This window comes from Neomonachus schauinslandi, chromosome 1 (assembly GCF_002201575.2).
Source record: "Neomonachus schauinslandi chromosome 1, ASM220157v2, whole genome shotgun sequence".
Lineage (NCBI taxonomy): Eukaryota > Metazoa > Chordata > Mammalia > Carnivora > Phocidae > Neomonachus > Neomonachus schauinslandi.
The window spans coordinates 128,863,217-128,889,607 of NC_058403.1; the positions used below are offsets into that span (position 1 = coordinate 128,863,217).

General features: G+C 45.0%; 1 protein-coding gene across 1 annotated transcript; it reads left to right on the forward strand.

Moving 5' to 3' along the window:
* The first annotated feature begins 111 nt into the window (after positions 1–111).
* BTD (biotinidase) lies at positions 112–26,296 on the forward strand. Its single transcript, XM_021678790.1, has 5 exons — positions 112–227; positions 2,310–2,467; positions 18,745–19,009; positions 23,710–23,859; positions 24,830–26,296. The coding sequence occupies exons 2-5, from the start codon at positions 2,457–2,459 to the stop codon at positions 26,000–26,002; spliced, it is 1,599 nt and encodes a 532-aa protein (XP_021534465.1). The 5' UTR covers positions 112–227; positions 2,310–2,456; the 3' UTR covers positions 26,003–26,296.
* Positions 26,297–26,391: the final 95 nt, after the last annotated feature.

A 26,391-nucleotide genomic window follows, 5' to 3' on the forward strand; every position in this document is an offset into this window, starting at 1 on the left:
GAAAGGAAAAGGCGGGGCTTAAGTTAGTCGGCTCGCAGGGTAAACACACTCCTTCTCCAATCAGAACCGTGCCCTTTGCCCAGCTCCTCCAGTCGCCGGGTCAGAGCGTCGGAAGGAGGCGGGACTAGCAGGAGTCCACGGCCTATGCCAAGCAGGTGAGGGGCCAAACCTCGGAGGCCTCTCGCCCCCTCTAATTACCGTCCGGAGCCGTCAGGGGACCTGAGAAGGCGAGTGGCGCATGCGCATAGTGGGGCAGCGGGAGGGCTAGGAGCGCGAGTGCAAGGGGGCGTGGCGCGCGCCCCCCGTTGCCCCCTCCCCATGCTTTAGGGGTCGAGGGCAGGCTTCGCAAAGGCTGCTGGGACCCGGGTGGGCTGGGTGGAGCCTAGCGTAGTGCAAAGTTGACTTTGGGTCGTGTTGTGTTTCTGCGCCCATTGAGTCCTAGACGTTTGCTACGTGCTTTTTGGTTTATACACGCTTTTGTAACTTTGGGAAGAAGTTTCACAACTATGCAGTTCGTGAAACATAGTAATTAACTAGTGCACGTTAATTAAATCCATAAACGGATGTACTCTTTACCCCAATATTACAGATGACACCGAATTTATAAGCAAGAGACAGAAAGTAAACTGCTCACACCATTTCTCAGAATCCCAAACTTGTACTTTTAGGCTACCGGAGACAAAGAGGAACCCTTGAACCTAGCTATTTTAGCCAGGCGTGAGCTCGCAACCCTGAGATCAAGACCTGAGCTAGTATCAAGAGTTGGATGTTTTAACTAACTGAGCCACCCAGGCGCCCCTGAACCTAGTTAAAAGTAAAAGGCCATTGTTTTCTTTAACTCTTGCTACTCACCCACTCTTCCTCTCCATTCACCCTCCGTTCTTGTCTTTTCCAAAATCAGGGATTGTGGGTTTTCGTAATTCTTAGGTTCAGTCCCTGTCGACCAGTCCCTGTAGCTGATAACCTTTTAAAACGCATTTTTGAGGGCCGCTGGGGTGGCTCAAAAATAAAATAAAAAACCCACAAAACACCACGCATTTTTGAGGGGAAAAAGATGCTTGCAATGTATGATTTCTATGGATGTAGCCTCCGAGTCATTAAACCATCTCCACAGCAAAGAGTGACTAAATTTTTGAGGATTTTGAGTGTTTTAAAGCAAAAAGACAAGTAATATGTGGAAAGTAGAGAGAAGAGGGGAGTGGGTCATGGGTAGACAAATGAATGAAAAGCATTGGAAGTGAAAGGATTTCTAAGCCCAGAGATTTTCAAACCATAGTCCTGGGCCCCTCCAAAAGGTCTTCCTTTCAGCATGTCAAGCCCTAACCTCCCACCCTAAACAGAAGAGAGTGTAATGGTGGCCTCTCTGGATTTGGGGACTAGCCTGTGTAAGGTAGCCAGCTCATCAAAGAGGGAGATTTCTTTGATGGCTCAGAGTTCCTCTAAAATGTAAATGCAAATCTTGCATTCCACTCCAAAGTATATCCATATTTTCATATAAATGTCTTTTTATGAGGTAAAATGAACATGCAATTAAATGTACAGGTCTTAAATGTTAAATAAATTTTGACAATTGGATGTACCTATGTAATCACCACCCAAAATAAAAATGACATTTTAAACTACCTGTCAAGTGAAATTGACATTCCAGAAATATGCAAAGTGTTCTTTGTGTGGCTTTGGGTAGTCCTGTTTTTTGTCTCCTGTCTCTGTTTGAGAAGCATCGACCCCAAGCTTCTCTATCATGTGGGATTGTTTATATTAGTACCTATGTGACAGTCTCGACTCCCATTGCATCAGAATCATTTGGAAAACTTTTTAAAAATACAATTGCTTGGGCCCTACACTGTATTTTCTAAATCAGTGTGTTAGAACAAGTTAGGCACCTATATTTTTTTAAAGCTGCTACGTTATTTTGATTTGCAGCCTGTCTTGGAACCACTAGCTCTATACCTCTGCTAGAGGCATCAGTTAACAATTAAATGTGTGATTACCTGTTACCAGAGTAATACTGTTGATTAGTTTGGATTCACAGGTTCAAGGCTAGTTTGAGATTGGCACCACAGACTGTGCAGATGGTTAGTCAGTTGGTGGGCCTTGTGTCTACTTCTGTGTCAAAAGAATCACGAGCAAAAGCACTCTGTATGAAGTGTGGTGAAAACTATACTATAAACTGGAACAGATCCCCTGAATTCACATTAACTGGTTTTGCAAAAAGGATAAGTTCTCAACTGACTGGATTTTGTCCTTTAGCAAAGGGAAAAGTCAATGAGACTGTTTAAACTTGCTTTAACCTTTTATCTTTGGTTCAGGGTACAGCGTTCCACTGCTCACTTGATCTGATGATTGAGCAGAAGTGATGATGGTCCTCCTCCCCAGGATTAGCCAGCACTGGGAGCAACTCCTTTCAATCCAACTGTGATTATAGGATTCTTCCGTGATTTACCCAAGGCCCTTCCATGCAGACTTTGTAAGCATTAACCATATTCTTTATTACTTTCATTGGTGGTAGACATGGAATTTTATTTGTTGGTTGTTTTATTGGAATTTTTTGTTTGCTTTTATTTGTCCATGGAAGGAGGTCAAAGAAGGAATGAGTCTAATTGTTTTAAAAGACAAGGCTAATGTAATGATAATATGCTCTCTAAACAGGAGAGACAGTCATCAAAGTGTACAACTAAAGTAACCTGAGTCTGTTGGGAGGAACAGGGAGAGAGAGTCAATATCCCCTTCATTAGGGAGGGCCTGTGTTTCCTCCAGCAACCTGGGGTTTTTGGAGGAGGCCTATTTAGACATTAATCCAGTATATCAGGAGGGAGTTTATCAGCCTCATCAGTGGCCAGACACATTCTGCAAGAGGTCCTTAGATCGGGTCCTGATTTAGGGCCATTCAAGGCTGAACATAGGGTACCTCAGTTCGGTTTGCCTTGTTTCCTACCAGAAGAGATCTGGTAGATCATACTGAGGCCATGCAGTGTTAGAAAAGAAGATCAGTTCTTTCTTAAATTTTGCAATCCCAAATTGTTTCCAGTGGGTTAAAAGGCATGCCATGGGAAAGTCCTTGGGAACTGAAGAAGCCTAGAGAAGGTCCATTATCAAAAATCGCTCCTGGCTCCTGGGTGGTGTCCCACACAGGATATGTCGGGGGTTCCGGGTGTTCAAGTGACTGGAGGCATCCCTCCAACAAAATCACCATTGATCACCGTCCCTGCTGTAAAGTAAAGGCCCCATAGGAGGGATTGCCTGTGTCCCCTCGCTTCCCCATTGCATTCTAGACTACAAGTGGGTGCCGGTGAATTGACCAAAATACCATGCCCTGCCATGCTGTGAAGAACCTGCCATTTCTAACCCATGGAAAACACCAGAAAAGTTTTACAAGGGGAAATTACCCAATTTAGTAACTTCATTAACTAGTAGGGAACATTGATGAAAAACAGTAAAATAGAAATCCATCATGATCTAAGCAACATTCCAACACGTGTAGTCCTTACAGCCGACTTGCCTAGGAAATGGTCCCCAATGGGATTTTGATTCAATCAGGTACTAGTTTCTGGCCTGAAGCGGCTAGACCCAGAGATGTGAAGGGGATCACATTAGACCAATGAGGAAGAAACCTCACATGGGAGTCTTAAGATTGGCAGGCGTCCTCGTGACTTAGGAGGCTGTCTCAAGCCTAAGGACAGGAATAAAGAAAAACAAACAAAAGGACAGGAATAAAGAGAGGGCCTCAAGTTTCTGGGTCTTACTACCATTCTGGCTGGGGTACTAACTTCTAGCCAAAAGGCAGGCTTTTCCCTCCCCAAAGAGTCCCTCCGCAAAGAGTCCCCAAAGAGTCCCTCCCCAAAGGGCTAGAGGATTGCAGCCTGAGCAATCGACATGAAAGTGTTCGAGTAAGAGCCAGCACACTCCTTGAAAAGCCTCTGAAATGAAAGTAAAGGCAAGCGAAGAGGAATTACTCTACTCTTCAAGTTTGCACCGAGGCTCAGAGTTCCGATGAAAAGACTCGAGCCCCAGGTTGGGCGCCAGAGTGATGAAATTTGGAAGAGGTTTGGGTTCAAGAGCGAATGGCTAAGAATTCTTGACACGTTTTTGGTGTAAGTGATTTTATGAAAGCATGGGGACAGGACCCATGGGCTGGAAGAGCTGCCCCGGGATTGTGAGGAGTGACTGATTACATACTTTTAAGTTTGGGGGTGGGGGCGGGATAGAGATAAAGTAAGTTCCTAAGGAATTTTGAAGCAAGGCTTTTAGGACCTTGGGGGAGGGGCTAGCTGCTGTTAAGATAAGGTTATTTTTACTCTTTAATAAAACATAAACATGAAGGCATTAAGGCGGTCATGAGTCCCTTGAGGAGGGTCACACTGTGCATGTCTCAGGGATCTATCAGTGGGCTGCAAGCTGTACAGAGATTTAATTTAATTTAAGCTGCATTTCTCTTGCCTTTGTTCTCATTGGCTTCTAAAGGTTATAGTAACTCCCGAGGCCCCCAAATTAGGATAGTGTGTTTTAATTTCAGTAAACTAACAATGACACTAAAAATCCTTGTGATTATTTAAAGCACATAACACCAGCTGCACCTGTGAGAAATTATCTCACAAACATATTTTATCAAGATGGAAAGTGGTTATCAAATGAAGAAATGAATTAGGGTTATTTGTGATATATTATAGAATGGCTGAAAAGAAAGGAAAATTGGCTGAAATAAAAGAAGAGAAAACTGAAACCAAGTATCTTAAATACCATCAAAAGGCAAGCAACAATAACAAAAACGGGAAATCTATGTAGAACACTATTTTTAAAACCAACATTGAAAACTACAACACGAAATGTGCTGGGAGAAATACATTAACATGAACAGCAGAAAATAAAATATATAATAAAATGGTTCTTTGAGTAAAATAGGTTAAATTGATTTTGTTTGCCTCTAGCTAAATTTATGGACTGCAAAGTACCAAAGCTCAGAAATAGGCTTGAAGCAAAACCAGTGGAAAGCAGTTTTATTATTGAGGTGTCGGGGTCAGGTTGAAGTCCTCTTAGCAGGGGCCTGGCACTGGGAGTTTTTCCCAGTTGTCCTGGGACCTAGAGAAAGTTTGGGTTTCTGCCCTTGGCTTGGACGGGCAAGCACCTTTGGTCCACATTTTAGTGGCCAGCCAGACCCAGAGCTGGATCCAGAAGCACCCCCGGGAAACTGAAGAAACATTATGTCCCTCTTTTAGCCTATCTTCATCCATTGTGTGTTCGGTTGTGGTTTTGTTTTTGTTTTTGCTTTTTTTAATTTAAATTGAGGGTAGTTTGGCATCAGCGATCATTAAATCACTAAGAAACATGTTTACTTCGTGTAAAGTGCACCAGAGATGGTATAACTGTATGTCATGCTCTGAGGACATGAGAGATTGATCTGAAAGGGCTTAGAAACCGTACTCTGGTATTTCTCCGTATGACAGAACGCCACACTGCGGGGCGGCCCCTGGGGGAGGGGGCAGCAGCTCTCACCTAGGAAACATGGTACCCGTGGTTAAATGTTTCTGTTTTCGTGTTTCTTCTGTGTGGCCATTAGCCTTCATTACAGCCGCTTCCTTTCACTTTTTAAATTGTACCAAACATGATCCATTTGCTGTGTCAGCAAAACAAAGAATCCACTCTAGGGCAGAATCTCTGACTGATTCCCAGGGTTCTGAGTTGAACCGCTGGGGTGTAACCCAGGTGAGGGACAGCTTCACGATGAAGAGCTTAAGCTCTTTAACTTCTTTCTGTATCATAACCTTTGAGTTCTTTGGAGCTGACCTGTGATTTATTGTTTTAGTCACTTTAAAATGTGTCTATATTTAACATTTATGACATTTTTCAGACACATGAATAGGAACAGGGATTGACACATACATATGTACCAAGCCCTGAGCTTAAGAAATACATGAAAATGGGGCACCTGGGTGGCTCAGTTGCTTAAGCGTCTACCTTCGGCTCAGGTCATGTCCTGGGATCGAGCCCCACGTTGGGCTCCCTGCTCAGTGGAGAGTCTGCTTCTCCCTCTCCCTCTCTCCCCACTCCTGCTCTCTAGCTCTCTCTCTCTCAAATAAATAAACAAAATCTTTTAAAAAAACTTCCCAGAATATCCGTTGTCCATTATGGTACAACGGATACCATAATTCTCATCCATAATGTCACCTCTGACATCCATCAAGTTTCCATATATATATATATATGGTCTGTCTCTGGAATCTGCTTTTTTTACATCCCAACACCAATCCTACACTATCTTAATTTCTATATATATATATTTTTTTAAGATTTTATTTATTTATTTGAGAGAGAATGAGAGACAGAGAGCACGAGAGGGAAGAGGGCAGAGGGAGAAGCAGACCCCGTGCTGAGCAGGGAGCCCGATGCGGGACTCGATCCCGGGACTCCAGGATCATGACCTGAGCCGAAGGCAGTCGCCTAACCAACTGAGCCACCCAGGCGCCCTTAATTTCTATATTTTTAAAATAAGTCTTATGTTGGTAGGACAGTCCTTCTACTTTGTTCTTTTGAAACCGTCTTGTCTATTGTAATTAGTGTCCTATGTTGCTATAACAGATAACCACAAACTTAAAGTAAAACAACATAAATTTATTATCTTAGTTCAGAAGTCTGAAATGGGTCTCCCTGGGATAATAAAGTATCGGCAGGATTGCATTCCTGTCTGGAGGCCTTTAAGAGAGAATCCGTATCTTGTTCCTTCTAGCTTCTAGAGCTTTCCCACATTCTTGGCTCTATTTTCAAGGGGAGCAATATCAGGCCAAAACCTGTCTTTCTCCTTCTTATACTTCTTTCACTCATAAAGACGCTGGTGATTGCATTGAGCCTACCCACATAATCCAGGATAATCTCTCCATTTTATAGTCAGCTCTTCAGCAACTTTAATTCCCCTTTGCCATATAACCCAACATACATGTTCTGGGGATTAGGATGTGAACATCTTTTTTTTTTTTTAAGTTAGGCAATTTTTTAAAAAGATATTATTTATTTATTTGACAGAGAGAGAGCACAAGCAGGGGGAGCGGCAAGCAGAGGGAGAGGGAGGAAACAGGCTTCCCGCTGAGCAGGGAGCCTGATGCGGGGCTCAATCCCAGGACTCTGGGATCATGACCTGAGCCGAAGGCAGACACTTAACCGACTGAGCCAGCCAGGCACCCCAGGATGTGAACATCTTTAAAGGGCCATTATTCTGCCTACCAGATCTATTCTTGGCCTTATTCTCTTTCATACATGTTATAGAATCAGTTTATCAAGTTCCATGAAATACTCCTTGGGATTTCAAATGGAATTATATTGAATTTGTAGATTAATTTGGATAGAACAATGTCTTTATATTATTGAGTCTTTATATTATTTGAGTCTATGCCATAAGCATATCTCTCCATTTATTCTTCCTTAATGTCTTTCCATAAAAATAGTTCATTATACTTATTCTATTTATTCCTAAGTACCTTGCTTTTTATTTATTTGCATTTTCTAGTTTTAGAGGGCCTCTGTATTAGAATGCAATTAATTTTCATATGTTGGTCTTAAATCTAAGTATTTTACTGTATTTTCTTACTAATTTGCTTATAGAATCTCTTGGGTTTCTTTGTAGATAATCATATCATCAATGAAAGTTTGGCTTTCCGGTATTTTACCTGGCAAAGCTTGATCTTACTCAAGGTGGTGACACAGCATTTTTATTGTATTTATTTATTTGAGAGAGAGAGAGAGAGAGCACACGAGCAGTGGTGCAGGATAAACAGGTTCCCTGATAAGCTGGGAGCCTGATGTGGGGTGCCATCCCAGGACCCCAGCATCATGACCTGAGCTGGAGGCAGTCGCTTAGCCAACCGAGCCACCCGGGCGCCCGGTAATGCAGCATTCTTGCCAGCCTTCCTTGTAACTGGGAGCGCTCGCGAGTCCCTTGGGGGCCAGAGCAGTTTAAATGAAGTCACTGGGCAGGGCTTTAGGGAAAGCTGATTGTTCTGACAGATACCCTCTTAGTTCTTCCCCCAGCGTCAGCCTAGTGGACTTGGGTATTGGAGTTGGGGTAGTCTCGTAGAGAGCCTGTGCCTCGGACTGTGAACTTCACAAGTTCACAGGATGGCGAGAGGAGGCCTGAGGTGGGTATTTGCCCTTCCTTGGGGTTAGTAAGGCTCTGATACAACCTTAATCGGTTAGTTCAGGTGAAACAGTTTCTCCTGAGGGCAGGCCGTGTGAAGAACAGAATGCTCTCGCTACTTTCCCCTTCTCCGTGCCAGAAACACGAGATTTCTTCCCAGTGCTCACCGTGAGAACCTGGTAGAGCTCCTGGAGGAAAAACTCACCAAAGCCTGGCCCTCATGAAGTGTTTAACTCTCCGGCTGATCCGCCTGGAGCCTCCAAAGTTTGTCAGTTACAGTTTAAGTTTTCCTGTGCTAGTCCTTGTTCCCAGGGAGGTTGCTGCTCCAGTTAAGTGGTGATCCTCTGAGTCCACCTGTCTGTCTCTCTAATTTTGACCTCAGTTCTCTGAAATCATTAAGACTTTTTGGTTTTCAGATCGTTCAGGTTTTGGCTTATTAATAATAGGATGGCTACTGCTAGGCTCCTTGTATGCCAAACTATACACCAGAAGTCTCAGCTGTCTATTTTTTTTCTTATGTTTTTCATTTATTGGCAAAACAGGGTAACGTTAAAGAAAACATTTTAAATCCCCATAAGATGAACTGCCATGCTTTTGTTAATTCACATTCTTTTCCAGTCTTTGTTCACATGTGTACATGTTTTATTTAGCTATTCTCATTGTAAATATAGAAACATTTTTATGTCTATTTAGCACATCTTAAATATGGTCCATCATCAGAGTCTTCATTACTGTCTTCTCAGTGTTTGCTTAATCTTCCACCTGGTTTATACACATTAATTTTCATAACTTTGTTCATATTGAATATTGTTTGTTTCTAACTTTCACCTGTTGGGAGTCATTCTTCTGTTTTAGCTGGTGTCCATTTATTGAACACTAAGTACTTTACATCAGATATTTTCTTTTTTTTTTTTTTTTAATTTTATTCATTTATTTGACAGAGAGACAGCGAGACAGGGAACACAAGCGGGGTAGGGGGGGGCGGGAGAGGGAGAAGGAGCCTTCCGCCGAGCAGGGAGCCCGATGTGGGGCTCGATCCCAGGACCTCGGGATCACGACCAGAACCGAAGGCAGACGCTTGACGACTGAGCCACCCAGGTGCCCCTACATCAGATATTTTCATTTCTGACTTAGAGATGAAGAAACGGAAGCTTAGTTATTACAAATAACCTACTCAAGGTTATGAAATGAGTAAATCAGAGCCAGGATTTGAACTTGGATATGTTAAACTCAAAAGCCTGTATTCTTTACTTCCATGGTATGCTATCATTTCAACTAACTTGTTTTTGGAATAACTCCTAAGATAAAGTTCCAGAAGTAGACTTTACAGAGAAGTAATTCATAAAAGGAATTCTCAACCTTTTTTTCCCCCAGTAAAAAATTGCTATTCATTATCACTTTACTAGTTTACCTTAATTTTTTTTCAAATTTAATACCTTGGAATAGTACCAGTTAATGTTTATTTTGTACATAAGTTTAAAATCTTTCAGTGTTTGTTTATGATTGTTTTCTTCTCATTTAAATGTGTTCCTGTTCATTGCCTGTTTATAACTGTTGTCTTGATGTTTATATTTTCCATATAAATTTTTGTCAATCTGGGGCGCCTGGGTGGCTCAGTTGGTTAAGCGACTGCCTTCGGCTCAGGTCATGATCCTGGAGTCCCGGGATCGAGTTCCGCATCGGGCTCCCTGCTCGGCAGGGAGTCTGCTTCTCCCTCTGACCCTCCTCCCTCTCATGCTCTCTGTCTCTCATTCTCTCTCTCGCAAATAAATAAAAATCTTAAAAAAAAAAAAAAATTTTAAATTTTTGTCAATCTGTTTCTTCTATTATGTTAACTGAGCTTCAAATTTTAGCAAGTGGTTTAATCAAGTATCTGATATCAGATTCTAATTTATGCCAGTTTTCCTATCATTCAATAGTTAACTCTTGATTTTGAGTTTATTTTTGTATATGGCCTAAGATGTTTAAACTTAATTCCAAATTGCTTGTAATTCAGGGTGCCTGGGTGGCTCAGTCGGTTAAGCATCTGCCTTTGGCTCAGGTCATGATCCCAGCGTCCTGGGATTGAGTCCCACATCGGGCTCCTTGCTCAGGAGGGAACCTGCTACTCCCTCTCCCTCTCCTCTCTAAAATAAATAAATAAAATCTTTTTAAAAAATTGCTTGTAATTCAGTCATCCCAATGTCACTTATTTAATCAAATGCTTCCTCCCATTGTTTTGAGTGCAGTAACATAAAAAGAATGTAGGCTTTTGGACAAAATCCATTTGGGTTAAATCCTCGCTCTGGATATTGGTCCCCTTCAAGTTTAAGAGTGATCTCTTTCCGAAGAAGTGCTAGACTCTTCTCTGCTTTGCCTCTAGTGCTGAGGAACGTAGCACCAGCCTATCATGGAAGAGTCTGAGACCTTCCCATTCAACTCCACACTTCCGCCAGCCTCAGAAAACCCTGCGCTTGGAAGACTTGGACTCTCATGCCAAGTAAAGCTGCAGGACATAGGAGGGCCAGTCGGAGGTCTGCCCTCCAGCAGGTCTGGAGGGCATCAGGCAACGGGACTTGGGTTAGTAACCAGTATGCAGCTGTGGCTGGGCTGGGACCTTTGCCAGAGGCACACATGTAATTACCGATCTAACCAAAGCAGAAGAAAACAAACCCCCTCGGTGCCTCCAGGAAGAGAGAGAAAGGTGGAGATGCTGACCATTTCTCTATACCTTTGCCATACCATGGGTGGAGAAGACAGCCAAGTTAGTGAATAGGCTGGAAGGTCACTGTCATTCTTGACTGTGCACTGCCCTCTAACTGAATACGACTGACCACCTGCCTATGCTGTGGGTCACCCACACGTTCCCACCGTGCTCGTGTCAAGAGTATCCTCTCTAGGGGCGCCTGGGTGGCTCAGTCGTTAAGCGTCTGCCTTCGGCTCGGGTCATGATCCCAGGGTCCTGAGACGGAGCCCCGCCTCGGGCTCCCTGCTCGGCGGGAAGCCTGCTTCTCCCTCTCCCACTCCCCCTGCTTGTGTTCCCTCTCTTGCTGTGTCTCTCTCTGTCAAATAAATAAATAAAATCTTAACAACAACAACAACAACAACAACAACAAAAAGAGTATCCTCCCTAGATACTCAGGACCCATAGCATTTGGACCCATTTGCCCGCCTTTTGCTTTCTCTCTTGGTGATCTTGACTGTGCCTCCTCCAAATATATACTTCCTGGCTTCTCCACAGGAGAAAGTAAGTGGACTTTGGCATGTTTTTGTCTAGTGCTGTGTTTTGCTTTAGCTTTTGTTGTTGTTGTTGTTTCTTTCACATTTCCTACTATCATTCATTTTCAGTGTTTCCAGGCTATTTTATGAAGGATTGTTCTTTTGCCTTGGGGAACCTGGTTCCCTGGCTGTAGCACTCCTCCCATTGTTCTTCATGGTCTGCATCCAGGGCATCGCCACCATCGTGTTGGTCCTGGGATCTGGTTTTTCACTTCTGAGCACTGGCACCTAAGAGCACAGGGGGGATGGACTTATGGTGATGTTTCACCCGCTCCAGCCTTAGAGATGTTGTGTCCAGACACTTAATGATCACAAAGAGCCTTTCCATTGCCCACATTCCTGAGCACATCTCCCTGGAAAAATTTGACCTGTGGTTTTGGGACATCATGTTTTCCATGCACTGGGTGTGTTTCTCCTAGATGTCCAGCCTTCAGGTCTTCATGGTCTAGAAGGTGGTTCCTCCAATGACTCTAGTTTCCAACAAGGAAATGGAGGAGAAACTTCCCAAGGGCTTTGAAAAACAATGCCATGCTGGCAGTCATTGAGGCTCATTTCAGAGAAATTGATGATCATTCTTGGAGGATGAAGAAGGGGAAGCCTCACTGGAAGCTATAAATACTCCAGAAGAGCAGAGTGGCTGCAAGCGGCCCCGTCATCCTTTTCTCTGAAGACTGACTGGCAGCAGAGGAAGCCTTCTCTGGCTCTTTCCTTGCTCCCCGGTCAACTCGGGACCACAGTTTAAGACTTCCATCCTCAGTGATTCAGTTTTGACCCCTAAGCATTTCAGATAACGTTTCTGAGAAGGAAACCGACACATTTTTGCGGAACATAGGAGATTTTTCAGATTACCTATGTATTTGTCTATAAATGTATAATTTAAATGTAGAGATGGCTTCTCTATTTATATTACAAAATATCTATCTGTTGCCCTTGTTTTATTCTTTTAAAATCAGGACCTTTATTTAAACAAAGGAAAACCAGTAACAACCTGGTTTTACGATGATGTTCCTGTTAAGACTAAGGACAAGCACTGAATCCTTGAGCTGACATGGACCTAATTGTTTGGGGGAGGTTTTTTCCCTTTGGTTTGAGCATTTAAATACTTTGCTGCTTATTTTCACTAAATATGGTGGAAACACTTGGAAATCAGCCCAAATTCTATCCGCCCTATTGGGGAGGCACCCGGGAAATAAAGGTGATGGTTCAGACTCATGTCTTTGACGTGAGGGAAAGATAGGAGTCAGAATACGGGATCTCTGTGCCTTTAACTTCTAGCCCAGCGACATTCCGAGTGTGACCCCATGCCGGGAGGATCAACATCAGCGTCAGCTAGGAATTTGTTAGAAAATGCAGATTCTCAGGCCCGGGCCTACACTGGCTGAATCAAAACTTCCGGGCACGGGGGCACAGGGATCTGTGTGGGCCAGCCCTCCAGTGACTCTGAAGGCATGCTCGCATTCGATATCTCCCTGCTGTGGTCTGACCACCTGGAATCTCCCCTGTGAGTGCTACTGTGAATCTCTTATTTCTGCCGCAGCTAAATTGAAGTCTGCCCAGTGGTCTTTGAAGGTTTGACTGATCAATGGCCCCAGTTCTTCAACATGTGCTGGGAGGGCTGGACCAGGAGCCAGGGGACCTGGTTTCCACTCTATTGTCACTACTAACTAGTGCTGGAGTTTTCCCTCGCCATGAGAATAGAACTTTACTGTTTGCTTTCGCTGCTTTATGCAACAGGAAAATAAACTGAAATAATGGATGCTAAAATGATTTGAAAATATTAGCATGTAACATGTAAAATGCCATGTGGCGTCGATATGAAATGTTGTCCTTATAGATCCCTTAACTCGGCTAGATTTCCCCGTTCATTGTGCTGCCTGTCACTGTGTGGATGGGCTGTGTCACTCTGCACATCCAATCACACCCTGTGGAGTGTACCACTGTGAGAGAAGAAATCGCAACAAATTTAGAACTTGTGAATACAGACGATGCCCTAGGTCCTGGGAGCATGGCAAATAAAAAACAGCTTTCATGAGGCCCACATCTGGGAAAATCTATTTTTTTTTTCTGTTTTTCCACTGTAAAAGAGATAGATGAAGTGTTATAAACGAAAAGGAGAAGGAACGGAGGAAAAACACCATACATTTACTGCTTAACAATCACTTTGCTCTGTGTTAACTGAAGAGCAAACCGACCTGGGCTGATGATCCTCAGTTTGTCCACACGGTGGCAGTGGTGCACCTGTAGACTCGGTCTCCGCTGGGGCTCTTTCTGTCCACCCAAGAAAATGAGGAATGTATTGCATGGAGCACTGAGTGCTCTACGAAAACAATGAATCATGGAACACTACATCAAAAACTAATGATGTACTGTATGGTGACTAACATAACATAATAAAATTAAATTAAATTAAAAAAAAGAAAGTGCCTTCTTGCATTAAACACCTGGGCATTTCAGGGAGAAGTTTTATTTTACTTAAATTATGAAGGTATTTCCCATTTGAGGAAAAGAGATGATTTATAGTTAGGTTCAAGTGTCATGATCCTTCAGTTGCTCGTTTGGTGTCCTAAGATAAACTAGTCAACGAGACAGAAATAGGCCCTCATCAAAGGTCTGGTCCAAAGTTACACTTCTGTATGTCACTCTCTTTTTTTAAAATAATAGGTGGAATTTTTAAAAAAGTGAAATCACAACTTAGCAGGTCAGTTCAGAGGACCGGGTAATTTATTCGCTGTTTTGAGTTCAGGTTTGACTCTTGACGTTATCATCACTTGCCACTCACAAGTGTTTACACTTGACATTTCCGATGGAGCCATCAAAAGTCTTGTCAGTGGATACGTTTGCATAAAACTGTCCAAGCTAAAACTGCTGTGGGGCTTCCTATTCCAGGGGCCAGTCATGGATGAGCTCACGACTAGCAGCAGCAGATGGGGGAGAACCAGAAAACAAGAGGCTTTCTAGGAAATAAAAGGTCTCTTTTGGGATTTCTTTAAATTCAGATTCTGTAAATTAGGTGGAGATTGGACATTATTTCTCCTTATGTAAAAGAATCTAGACAAGGATATCACGACCTTCATGAGAATAAATTTTAAACCATTTGGAACCTTACAATGTCTTTGGGGGCATTCTGTCAGATACACACAGAAACATAGACCGTGCTGGTTCCTTAACGACTTGGCAGGTCCCTCCGGCTTTGTTCCACAGGATATGCCATTTCCTTTGCTTTTTCCTGCCTCCTTTCCCAGTCATTGGACTGTTATTCTCCCTGACAAGTAAAGAATGACAAGATCTTTTATGAAAATGATCAATAGTTCTATATATAAATTTCTAAATGTGTATACCTGCCTCTGAAATTATCTTATTAAGAGCATCTTAATAATAATCCTTTCAGGGGCGCCTGGGTGGCTCAGTTGGTTAAGCGACTGCCTTCGGCTCAGGTCATGATCCTGGAGTCCCGGGATCGAGTCCCGCATCGGGCTCCCTGCTTGGCAGGAAGTCTGCTTCTCCCTCTGACCCTCCCCCCTCTCATGTGCTCTCTCTCTCTCTCTCTCATTCTCTCTCTCAAATAAACAAATAAATAAAATCTTTAAAAAATAATAATAATTCTTTCATTTTATTGCAAAAGATACTATTGTAATAATATGGCAAGGAAGGAAATACAGCTAGTTATCAAGATGAATCACTTAGCAGGGTGGAAATAAAAGTTCATGTGTATAAAAATAACTGGTGATTGACATGTTACCAAATTTCCACAAAATAGATTGCCATGTAATTTAGACTTTGATTTCTTTTTCTCACCGATCACAAGAATCTTCCTGACCAGGATTAGGGTCAGAGGAATATTTTTCATGGGGGGAAATGAGAAGCAGGGTCTTCTCTGGGGCAGTTAAAAGATCAGGATGCGTGCTTAAAGATGTCACTCCAGCAAATCTCTCCGCACCCTGTCAATGAGTTCCTGCCTCCTGGATCATGCCTATTGGCATGCTATAAGGTCTGTGGCTTTTCCTCTGCGTGAAGTGGGGAGTCACTGGGAGACTTTGAGCAGAGGAGTGTCGTGATTGACTTACACTTGAACTGGATCTCATGGGCTGTTCCAGCAGGAGGAGAATGGAGAGGACAGGGCAAGTGCAGGGAGGTGTGAGAGACCAGGGAGTGGGGCCTGCTATTTCTCTCTCTGACTCCATTTTTTGCTGCCTTCCTCTGCCCTGGGCTCCAGCCCACTGCTCTCTTTGCTGTTTCTTGAAGCCACTCAGCAAGTTCCCACTTGGACCTTCTGACCCAGCTGTTCTCTCTGCCTGGAACACTCCCCCCAGGCATCCACATGGCCTCCTCTCTCACCTTTGGCAGACCTCACTGAGGCCTTTCGTGTTTAAAATTGTCCCCCACCCAGGCCAGGCCCTCCCTGGCCCCTTCCCTGCCTTTATTTCTCCTCTGCACTTGCTGCTGTCTGACATCCTAGGGATTGATTTGATTGTGGCCCATCTCCCCATCCATCCTGAGCGGGGGGGGGGGGGCCTACCGGGGAAGGGCCGGCTTGCTCAGGGCTGTACCCCGACACCTCTGCCTGCATCTGGCTCACAGTCGGGGGTGTCATGGATGTCTGAAGTGAGCACCCTCCCGGCTCTGCTGTTTCCTGGCAGGGGGATTCGGGGCACCCCGTGGGCCCGTGCCCCCATCTCAGAGGGTTGTGGTGAGCCGAGTGGACCAACCAGGGTATGGAGGCACATTGTCACCTAGATGGGGCCTTCGCGCCAGCCTGTCCTGCAGCTTGAGCTTCCATGTCAGATGCCCTCCAATGGAAGACGGTGTGTATTTACCTCTTCAGGCTGAGCATACACCTCTACTCACCATTTTGTTTATGGTCCAGGTCCTGGACCAGCTCTAAAGAGAGATCTGTTGCTGGGTTTCCAAGAACACCAGGACTTCCAGAACCTTCTTGTTCTCAGGGATCCCCCACACCCCAGCCCGCCTGTGCTTTCTGTTGTGAGCCAGCCCCTGGTAACCCCTGGAAACCAGATCTGGATGATGATGTCCTGCCCCATGAAAACTGCCCCCCCCCACCTGGTATGCCCTTCAAAGTCCCTTCCTTGGGCCTTGTTTGTTTTTTTTCTGAGACATTTGTGCAGTGCCAAATAAAGAGGGAAAGCCGGCATTAGCCAATTTGGTTCAACTGGCTGCTATTTCCCCACTCTTCAGGAAGGGCAAACTGTTGTAGCTATTTTTATTATAATTACTCCTTCTCTCCTAGCTCATTAAGCTTGCTTCTTTCAAGCCTGAATACCTGGTAGAATCTGCCTAACCTCTTATTATCGACCCACCTTTGTTCACACACAAATGATTGCCATTTACAGCTCTCCTACCAGGCACCTTTTGTAAATAATCTAAATTTTATTTTCTCAAAACAGAAAGAAATGTGGTATGTTGCTGGCTCCACAGTTTCCTGGTTTCACTATGTGGCAGGTCCTGAGACTTTAAACACATGTTCTCTGTCCCCAGGTAAATCGGTGACACACCGCTCTTAGTTGAGAACGGGGACACTCTGGGCCCCAGGAACTCCTCACCTGGCTCCACCGGGCACTGGTTCGCACCACTCTCCCCACCCCCAGCCTCAGTCTCCCCACCTCTTAGTGAGGCCATTGCCTAATGCTTGAGAAATACAGGGAATGTGTCTTTGAACATGAAGCCGCCCTCCCAGGCCACTCCCCATTATCATCATTATGGAGCCAGAGGGGGAATGGATACTAGATTTCGAGACTGTTAAAATTATTCCTTGCTGGTCTTCAGAGGCAAAACTCAGATAAGAGAGCTTATCAATTATACTTTTGTTTCTTACTCAAAAACTCATGACTGCTTACTCAAAGGCGCCTTGTTCTAATCTTCAGACATTGTTCAGTGTCCCAGATGGATGGCAGCAAGTCCCGGGGTTTGGTATGTGGTGCACTTTTTCCCTGGGACGAGAAGTAACAGTGTGAGAGAGGCAGGCAGGATGGACCCTCCTCTGCCTGAGAAGCGTTTGCTTTTGCAAGGATCCTTACTGAGCATCCCTCGTCCTTGTTCCGTTGTTGAAAATACTTGTGGCTATTTTTGTTTCTGGAACTTTTAAGAGCAAAATAAGAGGAAATGTGCGGCCTGGAGAGTTTGGTTTTAAAATGCAAACACGGGAGTTATGAGTCAGACTTGGACAGGGTGTCTCTGTCTTTTTAAAAAGCAGTGATAGGATTCCTTGATTTGTCTCTGTTATCTTGATGTTTAATCCGGATTCCTGGGCACTTGGTCAGCCCCAGAACCTCTCCACAGAGCAAGGGGCCCGGCCTTGGCACAGCCCCTGGAGAATCTGCATGTCGGGGGGAGGGCATCCAGCCGGGAAGGCCAGGCTGCTTTTCAAGGCGGAATTGGACTATTTGCTGTAACGCACAACTATTAGAAATAAAAACTCCTGTTCTTGGGAAAAACGGCAAGAAGTGTCATTGTCAGTGTCCTAATTTACTTCTAATCTCTTATGGTAGCACCTACAAAGCGGAGTTTACTTTCTAGAAAAGTCTAGTATATTTTCTAGAAAATTATAGCTTATTTTCTAGAAAATTGCATTTTATCACTGCAGAAGGATTTTATTTCCAAGCGATTAGGCTTTGGAGCAAGAGTTCTGGAATTGCAGATAGAGGTTGGGAAGGTGATGATATGCACTGATAATTGTAAATTCAGGGAGGAGGAAAAAAGTGCTTTGATTGGGAGACTTCTTTTTACCTTCCCAGAGCAGAGAGTAGATCCTGGCATTTAAGGAGAAGTCAGCAGCTTCTCTGCACCAAATAAAGAATGCTGTGCTAAGAAGGACTTACCCTTTATATTCATTACTGACCAAAGAAAGGCTGGGAGAATTTTAATCCATGGGATTTTTATGGCCAGGAAAGCCGAGCTGTGTTATCAGGATCACGATGATCAGAGCTGGTATAGATGGCCGACGTGCTTGTGTGTAGAGAGGGCAGGTGGTGGGATGTGGACTATGTCCCAGAATTATGTAAAATAAACACAGTAATCATTCTTGCCTAAAACTTCAGTGCATGGCTAGGAAGGCGAGTGGTAACATGCTGGCGTTTTGCTGAACCCTAGGTAAGAAAATCGTGGCAAACACTGGGTCTGTTTTGGAAACGTTCTAAAACCAGATTCACACCGCGAGCCATTTTAAATGTAGCTCGCTACGTGTTTGGAGAGAAACACATACTTTTATTAGGCACAGGAAACAAATCTTTGAGCTGCAGTATCAGGTGGGTAGGTTTCATTGCTGGGACTAATAAATCACAGCTGCAAAAGTTACATTCTTGGCAGGATTCTTTACTCAGCTGTTTTCCCCTTGCCTCCTTACGTTCCAGATTTACAGTCTGCGTTATGTCTGGGGCCGGCCTCCAGCTTGTTCTTTTTCTCTGCGGCTGTTCCGTGGTTGCCCTGGGAGTCCACGCCGAGGAGCCCCGCGTGGCCGGTCACCATGAGGCTGAACACTACATGGCCGCCGTGTACGAGCACCAGTCGATCTTGACTCCCGACCCTCTGGCTCTCATGAGCCGCCAGCAGGCCTTGGAGCTGATGAACCAGAACCTCGACATCTATGAACAGCAAGTGATGATCGCAGCCCAAAAGGCAAGAAATGCTCCAGGGTGGACCCCCACTGGCTTGTCTAGGAGAACAGGGCAGCTCGGTCGGTGGTTCCTGCAGCCCCTCTGGAAAATTAGTGCAGTTGGTAAAGCGGAGCAGGAGTAGTCAGTTGGCCAGGGACTCGCGACTCAGTGGTCCATGCATCAGCCCGCCAGGGCAGCCCTCGGGAGCCTGTGAGAAGTGCAGAATTTGGGTACCGCCCCCGACCTGCTGAGTCAATCCATCCATCGACATTATACCCCAGGTGCTGCTTTTCATCTCATGTCCGAGAAGCCCAGAGTAGATCCCTGGTTCTCAATGTGGCTGTGCAGAGGCGGATTGCTTGCGTAGTGGGTGCCTGGGTCTCATACCCGCAGAGTCGCGCAAGGGGTAGGGGAGGGGGGTGTGGGCTGGGCACTGGGATTTTTTTTTAAGGCTCTCCAGTGGATTCCCATGCACAGAAAAATCTGGAAACTACCAGGCATGAGGGTCTCTGATGCTGAGGCACTGAAAATAGTAGGCATCTGCAGGACTGCTGTTTGCCACCTTCAGATTATTTGGGGCTTGTTTCTGGTCCCTGTTCCAGACCACGAACAGGCTGAGAACTCAGTGCAGACATGACGGAGATGGACAAAGGGCGGTCGGTGTCAGCCTTTGTGAAGGCTTCCTGCTTGGCCCACACGTGCCATTCCCGCCAGGAAGGGTGGGGCGCAGGGGGAAATGTGGGTGCCAGATGTGACCGCAAGAAAGTGCCCTGTTGGGAAACCCATAACCAGAGGGAAGTTTGGACTCTCACCTGGTGGTGGGGAGCCCAAGCGCTGCTGCATGAGTTGGCCCTGCCCTGCCTGACAGGAGGTAAAGCCCACGTGAGCACAACCTCCCTCGTCCGTGAGCCTCGAGGCCAGAACGGGTGAGGCCAGCAGGCCCGGCCCCAAGCAGTCCTGTCTTTGTTCAGGGCGGTCAGGGTTGCTGGGACAGCCACTCTCTAGTGCTGCATTTTAAAATTCTAACCCATTATGTGTGTGTGTGTGTGTGTGTGTGCGTGTGTGTAAAATTATAGGCTATTTTTAAAAAGTATACACACGTATAAAACTAATATTGGAAGGGAACTTAAAGACCTGGTCCAGCTGCTTCTGATGGGAGACACTCCTCTCTTGTTCAAAGCCCCACATCCAGTATCTCCTTGAACGCCTTCTGTAGCCCAGCACTCACTGTCTCATGAGAGAGTGGGGACTTCTGTTCAATGAACAGTCGGCCTCCCTGCAGCTGCCTCCCATCCTTCTGTCCTCCGAGCTAAACAGAGCCAACTGAGGGCCTTACCGCAGCGCGCCCGTCTTCCTCAGATTTGAGGAAGGCCGTCATGACCCAGCCCCCCACCCCCAAACCCGGCATCTCTCCCCCAGGCTATATAGCCCTTCCACCAAAGACTTTCCAGATTCTCTGTGTGCCCAGAGCTGTGGAAAGTTCTCCCTAGTCTGTCTGACGAGGGCAGGGTGCAGGAGGTCTAGCACCGTTCCCGTGTGAGACGTTGTCCCCAGAGAACTGTTGGTAGACACCTTGCACTGTGGATTCATAAGGCATTTGCTGTCCACTCACACCCCCGAGCCTTTTTCACACACACAGACACACATGCTGCCAATTGCCATCCCGTACTTACGAAGTTCATGTCTTTAACCTGAGCGCCTGACTTCACATTTATGCTGTGAAATGTCATCATTCCAGCCTGTCGGGCTATTTGGGGATCTTTACTGACATCCTACCTATCAGTTGCCTTCACGTCATTCACACATTTGATACACACCTCACTGATGTCTTTGCTGAAGTCAGTGTAAAAGAATCCCAGGCTGTGTCCTCAGACCTCTGGATGACACAGATCCACTCCAGAGCATTCCGTGCAGAGGAGGTTACTTGCACGGCGCTGAAACCTCAACCTCCTCTTGCTTCTCCATCCTGTCCATAAGACCGTTCTAAGACATTTGCAAATGCCGTACCGAACCCCAGAGACCGCGACTGTTTCCCTGCCTTTCGATAACCTGCCCCCGAAGGAAACCTATGCCGTGTTCTTGTTGAACCCAGGCCGGCTGCAAGGCATCGTCCCTTCTGTGTGTGGTCCAAGGGCAGGGATGAAGCTGTTGATCTGATCATTTTTAGTGCTTACAGACAGCTCGGTTCCCTTGCGTGGTTGTATGTGTCAAAGCACCTTCTAAGACACGCTGATGCCAAGCCTGTGTGAAACGCTTCTATCAGACTTGCTGGAAGCCAGGGGCTCCTGAACAAGCCAACCGAAGTATTTCCCTCTCGGTAGAGAGATTTCTGGGGAGGGACAAGAGTCCAACTTAAGATATTAGGCTGGCCAGTCAACTGCATTGGTGGCAGTCTTAATGAGTTCTTGATCTCATCGAGGTCTTTCAGAAAATTGCTCATTTATCAGGAGTGCTAATTGCTTTCTAGATGGAGTGGTAATCACATCAGACCCCAAGTTCTGCCCTGGCTCAGGTTTGGTTCCTCTTCTCATTCCTGGAAAATATGTATTCAGGAAATGCAATTTAACCTTAGTATTAATCTAATATATATACATAATTTAAGTGCTATTGTCCAAGGGAACCATTCAATGTTCTCAGAGTTTTGTTTTTAATAAAGGAAAACATTTGTCCAAGTATAATTTTCAAGAAGTTAAAAACATGACTCTAATACAAATATAGGATGGCCGTGGGTCAAAACTGTCATTTAACTCATTGATTAATAAAGAAATCAGTAAGATGGTAAAGCTGGTCAAAAGAGCATTTGAGGAACAGAAGGGTATTAGTCAAATGAATGTTGAAATGAATTTGCGAATCAATACAAAACTGGCTAAAATCCTACAGGGCAATGCAATTATCATCTTTGAGGTGATCTTCTATTAAATAACAAAGCCAAACAGTGATACACTCACTAGATAAATAATCCTTGAGCCTGTTAAACAGTACCCTAGCATGTGTTAGAAAGGCAGACATTCTTCATCTTGCTTCATTTCCCAGTTTGCAATGACTTTGCTTTACAAGGTGCTATAAGATGACCAATCTCACAGTTTCCTGGAAGGAGTATATACTTGCATCATCTCTCTGGAAAGCTGTTTGACAGTGTAAAGAACTGAAAGCTCTTCATATACTTGAGCCAGTATTTTCACTTATAAGACTTCATTTTAAAGAAATAATCAGAGATCCAAAGACTTGTAGTAAACAACACTCATTCAGTGTTTTGAGCCCCCTGAATGCAGACGCTCACCGTAAGTTGGGAACAAAACAGACAGATGTCCACTGATAAAGGATGAATTGGGGTGGCCTCTTAAATAGAATGTGGCCATTGCAAATGATATTTCTGAAGGTACCTGTGTAGTCTTGACGTTCTAGGTAGCGAGAAAAGTCAATATGGAAAACATGTCTTGTTTTATTATTTATAATAAATACTTATTATCTCAATTATACAGAGAAAAAATGAAAAACTAAACTAATATTAACTAATATTTTGTTTTCTGAGTTTCCTACAGTTAAACTTTCGAAGCTTTTTTAACCAGAAAAAATATAAAGTTTGCAGTGCATTCCAGAAATAAGTGACTCAAATTGCCTCTTATTTTAGATTATTCATACCTTCTCTGCCTTCCTCCTCCACCTTTCACATTGACATTTTAAGCTGTAAGTGGAGAGCAGCAGGAGAAGGCGGCCCTGATGATGAGAGCTGAGGGCACCCCACTTGTTTGGATTTCATTAGGTTACTGCAGACGTCACAGGCACCCCGGGCTATCACTGTCAGGGAGCCTAGGGTGTCTCCAGGTGTGGGACAAAGGCTGTGTGGTGGTTAGAATTCTGAAGGGAGCCTCCTCATTCCCAGCTGGAGAACTACAGGTCAGAGCAAATCCTTATTTCTATGCCGAAATCAGCACACTTTTACCCACCAGCCCAGTGCGTCCCAAACTTGGCTGCACATTAGAGTCACCAGGGCGGGTCCCCCGGGTGGCTCCATCGGTTAAGCGTCCAACTGAGGTCATGATCTCAGGGTCGTGAGATCGATCCCTGCATTGGGCTCCCTGCTCAGCGTGGAGTTTGCTTGGGATTCTTTCTCTCCCTCAGCCTCTGCCCTTCCCCCTGCTCTCGCTCTCAGAATAAATAAATAAAAGCTTAAAAAAAGAAAAGAATCACCTGGGGAACTTTTGACAGTCAAATGAAGCAGACTTTTTAGGAGTGGGACCCAGCATCGCCCCTGAAGTGTGTTTTATTCAGAAGGAAGGGCCCCATCCGATTAAGATGCACAATGAGTGGAAACCACGGGACTGGAGACACCCCCTCTGTGACGAAGCCCAGAATCGGATGCCTTTGAACTGTGTCCCATCCTCCCCTGCACTATCAGGAACTCCACACCCCTCCTGACCGTCTGCTTGGCAAATGCCTGCTTTCTGCTCCCTTTTCACTCATTCCCTCCTTCTCTGACACGACCTCAGGTACGGTTAATGGTTGTTTCTAAAGCCCTGTGTTCCCTCACCATTAGGCGGAGACGGCTTCCCCGAGACTAAGATCCCTGAGGAGAGTCCAGCCGCCCTCTTTATAGCTCTGGTTCCTGGCACAGAACAGCTGCTTGATGGCTGTCAGACGAGTGAACGAAAGAGTGAACAAATGAAAGAAGGGGGGCTTCCTGTTCTGTGATAGCGATACTTTGATGTTTTTGACTTACAGGGCGTACAGATTATAGTGTTTCCAGAAGATGGCATTCATGGATTCAACTTTACAAGAACATCTGTTTACCCGTTTTTGGACTTCATGCCATCTCCCCGGTTGGTCAGGTGGAACCCGTGCCTGGAGCCCCACCGATTCAATGACACGGAGGTACGTGAGGGTCCCAGCCTTCCTCCTCAGTAGGCTGAAGGCGTGAAGAGATGAATCAAGCCAGGGGCCAAAAGCCAAGCATGTTAAATGAGACTGAAAGGAGACCCTAGGATCCTAAAACAGAAACCCGGACTCCCCAAACTCTCTGCGCTACATATTCGTTCAGTTAAAGAATGTCCGGTACTATGGGGCCTTTACTCATCTCTGGATTGTTCTATTAATTACACAAGAAATACATGAATATACACTTAGAAAACAAACGAATCACATCAGAAGTAAAAAAAAAAAAAAAAATGAAAGCCCATCTTTACACACACCCCACCCATCACCCTACTTCTCTTCCTACAGAAACTGCCATCAACAGTTTGATGTGCATCCAACTATATTCTTTTTACACATTTCGTAGTTAGACATCCCCCTTTTAGCATGCTATATGCTTTTTAAAAAACTCTTGCTATTATGTTGCAATGAATATCCTTGTACACATATTTTCGTAAATATGTCCAAGTTTTTCTGTAAGGTGAGATTCCTAGAAATGGAATTTCTCAGCTACAGAATATGCACATTTTAAATTATTTTGAAGAGTACTAAGTTTCCCTTTCAAAAAATCTTTATTTCACTTTACTTCCCTAGTAATAGTCTGAGTGCCTGTTTTCCCACCTTTTGGTCAATGCAAGATAGAATAACCTTTTGAATTTTTGCCAATCTCATGAAGGTTCAAGGTGATATTATCTTAATTTGCATTTCATCATTACTAATCTGGTGGAGTATCTTCTCAGATGTTCATATTTGTTCTTCTATGAATCACCTCTTCATATCCTGTGCCCATTTTCTGCAGTGTTTTTTTTACTGATTTATGATAGCCATTTATATATTATAGACACAATACAGGTACTTTTCTATTTTAAGATTATAAGACAAAGGTAGGATTTAAAAAATTCATTTATTTATACTGTTTTTTTTTCTTTAGGTCCTCCAGCGCCTGAGTTGTATGGCCATCAAGGGAGATATGTTCGTGGTGGCCAATCTCGGGACGAAGCAGCCTTGTCATAGCAATGACCCAGGGTGCCCAAAGGATGGAAGATACCAGTTTAACACGAATGTCGTGTTCAGCAATAATGGAACACTTGTTGACCGCTACCGCAAACACAACCTCTACTTTGAGGCAGCTTTTGATGCCCCTCTCAAAGTGGATCACATCATCTTTGATACGCCCTTTGCTGGCAAATTTGGCATCTTCACCTGCTTTGATATATTGTTCTTCGACCCTGCCATTATTCTCCTCAGAGACTCTGAGGTGAAGCACATCGTGTACCCAACTGCCTGGATGAACCAGCTCCCGCTCTTGGCAGCCATTCAGATTCAGAGAGCTTTTGCCATCGCTTTTGGCATCAACTTTCTAGCTGCTAACATCCACCACCCATCTCTGGGGATGACTGGAAGTGGTATACACAGCCCTCTGAAGTCCTTTTGGCACCATGACATGGAAGGCTCCGGAGGTCATCTTATAATTGCACAAGTAGCCAAAAATCCACTGGGTCTCATTGGTACAGAGAATGCCACGGAGAAAATGGACCCATCCCATAGTAAGTTTTTAGAACTCTTGGCAGGCGATCCATACTGTGAAAAGGATGCTCAGGAAGTCCACTGTGACAGAGCTGCTGAATGGAACATGAACGCTCCTCCCACATTTCACTCTGAGATGATGTATGATCATTTCACCCTGGTCCCTGTGTGGGGAAGGGAAGGCTACCTCCGTGTCTGTGCAAATGGCCTCTGCTGTCATTTGCTTTACCAGAGGCCTACTTTGTCCAAGGAGCTGTACGCCCTGGGGGTCTTTGATGGTCTTCACACTGTGCATGGCACTTACTACGTTCAAGCTTGCGCCCTGGTCAAGTGTGGGGGTCTTGGCTTTGACACCTGTGGGCAGGAGATCACAGAGGCCACAGGGAGATTTGAGTTTCACCTGTGGGGGAACTTCAGTACTTCCTATGTCTTTCCTCTGCTTCTTACCTCAGGAATGACCCTGGAAACCCCTGATCAGTTTGGCTGGGAGAATGATTACTCTTTCCTGAGGAAGAGAGGGCTGTCTTCTGGCCTGGTGACGGCAGCTCTATACGGGCGGCTGTATGAGAGGGACTAGGAAGGTGCAGGGTGGGTGGCCCTGCACTTGCCCAGGCTGCAGCTCACAAGCCCTGGCACCGCCTCTCTGGCCCAGAGCCCATCGTGGGAGCCGTGGGATGAAGGAGGAGAGGCTGATCCCCCCAGTGTCTCTTCCTCTCCCATGTGAATTAATGAGTCTTTTCTGGTATTCTCTGCTCACATTTATCATTTCCAAGCCACGTCTTCCTCCAGCAAATCTCTCATTTCACAATTGGTTTTAAGAGCTAAAACAAAAATAAATGCCAGTTTATATTTTACACATCCACAAAGCGGTGGGTCTTGGGTGTATCTTCCTCGTTCTTGTTGTCGATCAAGCGACACCTGGGACATACAAGTATCTCAAGTCTCAAACACTGTCTAAGGTAAGAA